We start from the raw sequence: 9,712 nt of genomic DNA on the forward strand, positions 1-9,712 counted from the left end.
AAATTGACGTCAATCAGCTGTTACGGCCTGAGTCTGCTGCACCAAAGGGGGTGGCACCTGAGAGAGGAAGCCACACCCAGTGGGTCACAGAGTCACAGCAGGCTAGGGCACACACACACACACACACACACACACACACACACACACACACACACACACACACACACACACACACACACACACACACACCCCTCAGGTGAAATGTTCAACAGAAGTTGCCAGTATGCTTGCCGTGCCATTTCAACATCAAATTTTACCTTCACCAAACACCAAGGCAACGGGTAGGTAGAGCTCGTGGAACTTGCCAAAAGCTTCTCAATGGATCCAAAACACTGAAGGAAGTTTTACTTTGACATTACTGGTACAAACATCAACTTCACCTCTGATCACAGACACACTGAACTCTGCTCACTCACCTGGAGCAGCAACCTTCAGCCTGATTTTATGGGTAGTGGTGCAACTGTTTCCTGTGTCTCCTGTGATGATACGACACCCATATGTTCCAGTGTCATTAATGGTGGTGCTGTACACAACGATGGACATGTCCCCATTTGTCACCTGCGGATCTCTCAGCCTCACTCGACCTTTAAACCGGATGCTGGAAGCTTTTATGCAGACGATCATCCTGATAGAAGAAGACGTATCCATCTGACAGCAGATCCCGTCTCTTCCACTCTAGCAGTACGAGTTTGGCATTTTCAGGACCGTGACACTCCAGATGGGCGTTCCTGTCAGACTCCACATGTACGTCTCTCGCACCTAAACAAAAGGGCAAAAAGCAGGAAGGAAGTTATGTGGGCTTTGTTCAAGGGCCACTCTGTCTTTATAGAGTCACAGGAAAATCAGACCAAGGACGAGTTTATGAGGAACATCCACAATGTGGTATTTTTTCCTTTTTATGATCCCTGTATGCTGCTAATCTCTGCACAGACACCAGGACTATTAATAACTATAGGGGTCACATACACTGGATTGATGAACCCTGTGAGCTTTAGGTCATTAGCTTGGGGATGAGACCTGTTATAGTTACTTTCATATTACGCCTGAGGCCTCAGATTCAATTATGCACACATTTTTGTTCACATGATACCTCATATTATGTTTTAGTTTACTTTATGACTGTGTACCACCTGAAGCGTTCTTCAGCAGAGCAACCTCTGTTTGGATACTGCGAATCATTATGGGGGTAAATTCTAATTAAGTGGGTTCTGCTTCAAAGTGGTGGTGTACTGAAGGCCTTTTAATTATTTCCTATGCCTTTTACAACAGGACACTGGTCCCAGTCACAGTCCAGACCTCAACCTGACTAAAATGCTGTGCTGGGATCTTAAGAAAGCTGTGCATTAACAAATGCCTGCAAACTTCCATGAACTGAAGCAATGCTGTAAAGGAGAGCATTCCTCCACAACCGTGTGAGACTGAAAGTCACACAGCAAACAGTTACTTCCAGTTACTGCTGCCAAAGCTCCTTCTACAAGCTCCTGAATCACGGGCTGTGTTAGCTGTTGTCGCTGAGACCTGTCAAAAATCTCACAGTCTCTTAACCAGCTTGCAGTCTGAAATTGTTTTCAACCTGGTTGTCGCTACAGCACAAACGAGCAGCCTTTTTCTGTTAGTGTCCTTTTGGTGTTATCAACGTGCAGACTCGTCACTGTGGTGTTTGAACGTGTCATTTCATCAGCAAACACATCAGCTTCCTCCTCCTGCTTCACTCTCTGATTCTGAAATTGTAGTGTTGTATAAAGCTGTGCTATAGGGCAGCTTTTAAACGTGACAGATACAAACTGACACACCTCACTGCTTCTGTTGGAGGAAGAGAAGTGAAACTGTGTGTGTGCGCATGCGTGTGCGCGCATGCGTGTGTGTGTGTGTGTGTGTGTGTGTGTGTGTGTGTGTGTGAGTGTGCTCTCAAACGTGAAGCTGATCCTGAAAGTACCAAAAACTGCAGTTCCAGCTCCAAACGTGAGTCGGTCTTCAAGGCCTCCCAAATTCAAACGTCCAACTTCACAGTAGAAGTAAACAGGTTTAAACACACAAAAAACTTTTTATGACATTTAGTGGTGCTACAGTGGAGCGATGGTTAGAGCCTCAAAGCAAGAAGGTCCAGGGTTTGAATCCTGGCTGGAGACTTTTTATTAAAGCTGGGCCCTGGTGGGTGTGTTCTGTGGTTATATTAATGATGTTCTTTAATTTCTTCTTGTTTGTGATTCACTTTCTAAAAGCAACAAGTCAGAGCTTAATAATTAATAATAATAATTCCCATGGTGTTATTTTCCTGCATTTTTTTTTTTCAGTTTTATGCATAAAATCAGTTCTATTTCTTTCAGGTCTGACTTTAAAGCCATTCATTAATTTGAATAAACTGCCGAGTGTGGAGATGATTACCATCGGATTCTTTAAACATCATTTTTTTTAAGCTTCATAATTCAGTAGCTGATAATTAGAATCAACAAAGAAATGATGTTTGTGTCCAGCCCAGTGCAGGAAATGAAGTGAGCTGTTCTTGCACCTGATCGCCCCCCAGTGGTTACAGATGTTACTGTAACAGGCTGGAGCTGCGACGGAGAGCAGGCGCATCGCCAGCTCTGCTTTTAATACCAAGTGTTTATTAAATAACCCAGAGCCACAGTTGAATTCTGCTGCCTCCTATTGGCCACATCGGGGTATTATAATCAAGCTGCAGATTTGTCCCCACAAGAAGAAACTTGGAAATTATTTAAACAATTAGCAACTAACATTTTATGTGTTATTGATCCTGGAACAATGTACCCCTAACTTTTCATTTGGCCACCATGAGACATTTCATGGACAGATACAGGTGCTGGTCATCAAATTAGAATATCATGAAAAAGTTGATTTATTTCAGTAATTCTATTCAAAAAGTGAGACTTGTATATTATATTCATTCATTACACACAGACTGATATATTTCAAATGTTTATCGCTTTTAATTTTGATGATTATAACTGACCACTAATGAAAACCCCAAATTCAGTATCTCAGAAAATTTGAATATTGTGAAAAGGTTCAATATTGAAGACACCTGGTGCCACACTCTAATCAGCTAATTAACTCCAAACACCTGCAAACGCCTTTAAATGGACTCTCAGTCTAGTTCTGTAGGCTACACAGTCATGGGGAAGACTGCTAACTTGACAGTTGTCCAGAAGACGACCTTTGACCCCTTACGCAAGGAGGGCGAGACACAAAGGTCATTGCTAAAGAGGCTGGCTGTTCACAGAGCTCTGTGTCCAAACACATTAATAGAGAGGTGAAGGGAAGAAAAAGATGTGGTAGAAAAAAGTGTACAACAACAGGGATAACTGCAGTCCACTCACAAAGAGTGGACTGCAGCTGGAGTCAGAGCTTCAAGAACCACCACGCACAGACGTATGCAGACATGGTTTCAGCTGTCGCAGTCCTCGTGTCGAGCCGCTCTTGAACAGAGACGGCCAACATTTCTAAAAATCCTTTTTTTGTATTGGTCTTAAGTAATATTTTAATTTTCTGAGAAACTGAATTTGGGGTTTTCATTCAATTATAATTAGCAAAATAAAGAAGAAAAAAACATTTGAAATATATCAGTCTGTGTGTAACGAATGAATATTATATACAAGTCTCACTTTTTGAATGGAATTACTGAAATAAATCAACTTTATATTTTAATTTTATGACCAGCACCTGTAGAGAAAATGCTCTTTCCATGCGGGATCACTAGAACAGGAAGCAGTTTGACTAAAAATAAAAACAGAAGAAAAAATTTTCCTTTACTGACACAATAGCAGAATCTTTTTCACTGTTGCTGTATGATGTTAGTCAGAGCCAGTGAGACCTGTTCAGGAGTTCTAATGCTCAGCATTTTCAGATCCTATTTCTGTTCTAATGGAAATATCTGCAGAACCTTTTTTCTACTTTAAACCCTTTAAAGATTCGAATCTGTATGAATCTAAAGGTCGTCTGACTTCCTGAGAGCCGGCCATGTGTGTTAACAACGTAACCAGATTAGTTTTTATCAGCAGGGTGTTATCATTTCAAACCTGTTCTTTTTATTTCCACCTGAAATGTTTTTATCTGAGGCAGATGATCATGTGATAAAAAGGCTTTAAGTAAAATGTGCTAAAAATGAAAGAACAAAGTCTGAGCTGGATCAGAGGAGTTACAGCTGGACCTGACAGAACATGTAAGGTGTGGAGGCAAAGCAGTGATCCAATCATTACAAGTGTGTCGTATCCTCATGAAAGGGACTGTGTGTTAACAAAGAAGTCTGAGCGTAAAATTGTTACAGTTTTCTGCTCCAAAGCTTCATATTTTCTGCTCCAAAGCTTCATTTATATTTCTGCCATAATGAATGTGGAGCCCATGATGCAGCCCACAGCAGTGGCGACACTGTTTGCAGCATTTATGCTTGTGTGCCTGTGCAGCGGCGTCAACGCAGGACACACCGCACACCGTGCTGAGATATGCCAGGTTTTCAGCTACAGTAGCAGCTTTTATGGAATCAGCCTGTGCAGGAACAAAAATACTATTTTAAGCCTGTTAAACTGTTTGTGTTTGATTATTTTTCATGGATTCTGCAGAAGAAATGTGAGGTGTGAAATGAAGCACTCCAATGTTGGTGTAGGTTCTCAGTCATCCAGGTCACAGTATCTTTGGAGCTTGAAAACAGGGTGACTGGACTGTTTCCTAAAGGCTTCCTCAGTTCTCACAAATATTTAAATTTGGTTCTTTGCAAAGTTGTCTGTTAGACACGACACTGGTTTATCCCTGGAGTTAGGTGCCTCTTTTGTCCTTGAATGATTTATACAGTTTGCCAGAGTTAAGAAGCCACTGAAGAGCTCGAATCAAGCTCTGAACATGTTCAGGTAGAAGTTCCAAAGAACACTTTGAAAAACCTTCAGAAAGCTGCACCCCTCTAACAAAGTGATTCCAGGTCACTCAGCCGACTGCACCTTAGAGCTTTTCTACTCAATCCGAGCACACAAAGCGCCTTCTTACTACAAGCCTTATTCACCCATCATACCTCTAACCTGATGTTCACACACCAATGGATGTGTTGGGGTGACGTGGGGTTCAGTATCCTGCCCAAGGACACTTCAACTTGTCAGGGATCCAATCACCAACCTTCAGATTAGTAGCGGGCCTCCTCTACCTCCTGAGCCACAGTCGCCCAACTGTGAGCGGCAATTTTAGTACCAGTGTTTCCTCCGGCCACGTCATCTTCTGCCACCATTGTTCAAACCAGCTGGATGAGACTGGATCTCCTCACAGTGAAGCAGGTTTTTGGAATAGATGAAAGTACATTAAAAAAGTAAAGCTTCATGAAAGTGTAGTTTTCATTGTGAGTCAGTGTCTCCATAGACACATTCAAACTTTATTGATAATGAACAAACACAACAAAGAAACTTGCAGTAAAAGCTTAAAAGGCCTCACTGAGCTTAGAAAACAGCAGCAGCTGCACCTGATGGAGAACCTGTTATCTTTAACCTTCAATTCCTTCATTTCAATCCCTTTGTTCCAACATTAACAAATAAATCCACAGAGAAACAAACAGGAAAGCTGTTCTGAAAACTGATGACAAAGAAAGAAAAGAAGCATTTAAAAGTTCCTAAAGCAGGAATCTTTGTTTTCCTACTTGTAAAAAAAAAAAAAAAAGGAAAAAAAAAAGTTTGGTGCCTCCAAAGAGGTTCTAGTTTGTCCCCAAAGGAAAATCATCCCAACTGTGCTAGAAATATTTTAAATGATTGTTTTAATCCCTGCATTTTTCATGAGGAAAATAACCACAACAGGTGTGTGTATGTCTTCTCATTTAGAACACAAAGATGCTGATTTATCTGTGTGCAAACTAACCACGTCCAATCCCACAGATCCAGGAAATCCAAGAAAAACACCTAGAGTCATCTACAGGTGACCGTGGGCTGCTGGATCCCATCAACGTGAGCTTCTGTGTGTCTTCACAACATCTGTCTTTCTTCCACGGAAGACAGAATGACTGGGACGCACGGAGCGTTTCGACTTGCTGCTCGGCGGGGGGGTACTGCTTTTTTCTGCTTCTGCCTTTGTCCTTTCAGTCTTTTTATTGTATTTTATCAAAATTGCACAAGAAACAAAAGAAAGCACAAGAAAAACTAGCAGACCGATAAATCGATCCCTCTTCCCTCCATCCTCTGTGGTTCCTCCTCCTGGACCTGCAGGTAGAAACAGGTGTGAGGTGTCAGCTGTCAGGTAGGTGATGAGTGAAGAACAGAACAGAATCCATTTCCTCTTCAAACTGCTGTCAGACATTATCTACTGCACTCTGATCACATCACTCAGACCAGCTGCTTTCTACAAAGTCTCATCAACAACATCTTTAGAAACAAACATCAACAACCAGGAAGCAGCTTCAGCTCCTTTTTACACCTGCCATAAACATTCATCTTCATCAGATCAGAACTGGACTGAGCCAAACTGAATTTGACCAACTTACCTGGTGAAAGAACCTTCAGGTGGATGATGCTGATGGGCTCAGACTTGAAAACGATCGACTTTCTACCGTCTCTGACTTCCTGAGAGATGCAGCACTCGTAGGTTCCGTTATCAGCAGCCGTCACATTGTTCAGAACCAAAGACAGGTCTCCATCCTTCATGTGTCTGTCCTGCAGACCCACCCGGTTCTTAAAGGATGGATGCTGGTAATATGGAACAAACTGCTTTTCCCAGTACCAAAGGACATATTGTGTCTCCAGATCACGTCTGCTCCACTCCACGCCCGGTATGAGGATGTGATTTGGAGCTCGACATGTGAGAGTGACGTTCTGTCCAGATTTAGCTGTGATGTTTTTCTGCTCTGAAAGAGGAAACACAGAGCAGAGAGGTTAAAGGCATAACTGCTCACCACAGCAGCCACTAAAAACATAATTCATCATTTCTGGTCACTATATGTACCATGTTTCATCTTGTCGTTCAACATGTGGTCCATTGCTTATTTTATCTAACTTAGTGTGACCATCTGAGAAGAAAAGATGTTGCCTAGTTCTGCTCTACAGGCTGCATTTTTCTGTGGGCACCAAAGTAAAAGGTACAAACACAAGGACCAAAGCTTTGCACCTCTATTACATTTAACAGAAAAACATCTTCTCAGGCATGTGATAGGCTGGCAGCCCCTGGGATGGATGGATGACTCACCTGGAGCAACAACACTCAGGTAAATGGTGCTGATGGGGTCACCATCCAGACTGGCTCTCGTCCTGCGGTTTGTTCCTCTCTGAACGACGTGACACTCGTATGTTCCGGTGTCATTAACCGCCACGTCCTTCAGAACCAAAGACGCGTCTCCATCCTTCATCCGTCTGTCCTGCAGATCCACCCGGTCCTTAAAAGACGGATGCTGCTCTTCTGGATCGAGCTTCTCGTCTCGGTAAAAAAGGACATATTCTGTCTCCAGGTCCGCTCGGCTCCACTCTACGACTAAGACGGGATAGTTGTTGTTGGGAGCTCGACACGGCAGCGTGACAGTCTGTCCCGGCACAGCTATGATGTTTTTCTGGTCTGAAAGAGGCAACAACACAGAGCAGTACATATACAGTTTATATGTGCAAACTAAAATCAGTGAATGAAGTCATGTGTGGTCTTAATTAACTCTCCAGCCTGTTCTACACCACTGCTGTGGCACACAACAGCACACAGCTTCTAAAAGTGATCAGGCTGTTTGTGCGTTATTGCTCACAGTGAATATTCGGTCGCTTGTGTTTTTTAAGTTTTTCATGCCAGCTAATAAATCCTAATAAATGTCCCCTGCAGAGACAAACAGGAGGCAGAGACAAAGCTCAGCAGATATAGAAGTTACAGCAGCCTTTCCTGCTGCACTCAGAGTGATAATGAAGGACTAAGCTGGAATCTTGCACCAAATTCAAATCTGAAATATCTGTTCTGCTGCTTTTCAAAATCTATTTTGAAGGCATTCAATGACAGCGTGCAGCGGGGTCTGTAAGGCTTTAATATACGACTGCAGAGTCAGAGTCAGTTACCTGATGACTGTTATGCAAGAAGTGATTGAATCAGAGTTTCAAAGGCGTGAACGTCTGCAGATGAGCAGATACCAGATCTGCTCTGATATGAACTTTGACATGAGCTGCAGGTATGAGGAAATGAACCGCGTGAAGCAGGACAGGTTTCTGCTGTTACCTGACTCAGCTCTCTTTGTGGCAGAGACCCTCATCTCAGGGGTAACACAATCATAGTTTTCACTGAACCTGCTCTGGAACAAGAACAGGCCCCAGATCAGTTCTAGTCTCAGCTTTAACTCTTTAAATGGGGTGAGACCTGGAAGGTCATACAGCCCAGTTAAACACACATTTTAAATCATGAATATGAAAAAAGTCCTGAGATATTGTTTTATGAATTAGAAAATCCTGTTGGATGTAAATCAAGTTGAATCTCACCTGCAGAGACAGAGAGGAGGCAGACGGAGAGTAAAACCCAGCAGAGAGACGCAGACGTTACAGCAGACATTTCACTTCATCTAATATTGTGACAAGTGTCCAAAAGATGGCGTGACTGTCCCAGAACAGCTGCGTTTCAAATGTCACTGGACTGACCTGAAAGTCTCAGAGTTTCAGCAGCTGCTTCCTGCCATGGTGGAGTGGAGATGGAGGCTGGCTGCCTACCTGTCTCTGCCCCGCCTGGAGGCGGAGTCTCTACTGCTGCCCCTGGACTGTTTCCCATCACACCTGTTTGACATTACTCATTACTGCAGTGGATTTAAAGCCTGTCTCTCACCTCTGTTCACGCTAGTAATGTCACATTGCAATAAATCATTCTCAAATTTCACATATTTTGATATGAAAACTTTGTATCAAGCTTTAGCAACAACACAGAGTTGAGAAAAAAATACACTTTGAACTATAATACCACAACTGCATGAATATATATATACAAATATGAAAAACTTCTCTGTGCTCAGCAGGTCGATTCAGAGAAATGAAGTGACTAAAAAGGCTCTGAATGCTGTTAGAGAAGGAAAAGGGTAGAAACACCAGCAGGTAACAGACTGCAATCAGCTGTTTTCTGACCCCTCCCACACCACCTGTATAAAGGGAGCTATGGTGGCTGCTGAAGGACAAATACAGATCAAAACCATTACATTTAGACTGCACCACATAATGGCTGCAGCCTTGCTGCTACTATAAAAACATTTTAGTGCACACTATATTTTAACAGATTTAAATAATATCAACACTTAGTAATAGATCAGAATAAGAAGAAAAAAACAGGATTGTGTCAAATATTTTGCAGGATTCTACATTTTTACCCTCAATTCATCTCAAAAAGCCGTCCATCATTGTACCTGAGGCTGTCAGTCTGCTGTTAATGTGCTGGCTGAGAGGCACCTGTGCTGATTTACTCTGGAGGTCGATGAGTCAGAGAAGCTCACTACTGTCTGATGTTGGGGGGGGGTATTATTTTATTATTTTTGATTTGTTTGCTTTAATATTGCTGCTTTCTCACCTCATGAATACCATATTTTCTCTAATAGTGTCAGGTTTATTCAGTTACATATTTGTTACTGCATTACTCAGCAACCCTGAAAAGGAGAAGTGGAAGATGGATGGATGGATGGATGGATGGATGGATGGATGATAGATGGATGGATGGATGGACGGATGGATGGATTTTTGTCCCTGTTGTTTAAATCTTGTTTCAAATAAAGATGAAAAGAGATTCAGTACAAAAT

At 42.4% G+C, this 9,712-nt stretch overlaps 1 protein-coding gene across 1 annotated transcript; it reads right to left on the reverse strand.

Annotated features, from left to right (window-relative positions):
* Positions 1-586: 586 nt before the first annotated feature.
* LOC115776534 (matrix remodeling-associated protein 8-like) lies at positions 587-8,490 on the reverse strand. Its single transcript, XM_030724251.1, has 4 exons — positions 8,421-8,490; positions 7,165-7,527; positions 6,467-6,826; positions 587-759 (listed from the first exon to the last, which is right to left on the reverse strand). Exons 1-4 carry the CDS (start codon positions 8,488-8,490, stop codon positions 587-589), a joined length of 966 nt encoding a protein of 321 aa, XP_030580111.1.
* Between the last annotated feature and the right edge of the window lie 1,222 nt (positions 8,491-9,712).

The sequence above is a fragment of the Archocentrus centrarchus genome, unplaced genomic scaffold, assembly GCF_007364275.1.
Source record: "Archocentrus centrarchus isolate MPI-CPG fArcCen1 unplaced genomic scaffold, fArcCen1 scaffold_33_ctg1, whole genome shotgun sequence".
Lineage (NCBI taxonomy): Eukaryota > Metazoa > Chordata > Actinopteri > Cichliformes > Cichlidae > Archocentrus > Archocentrus centrarchus.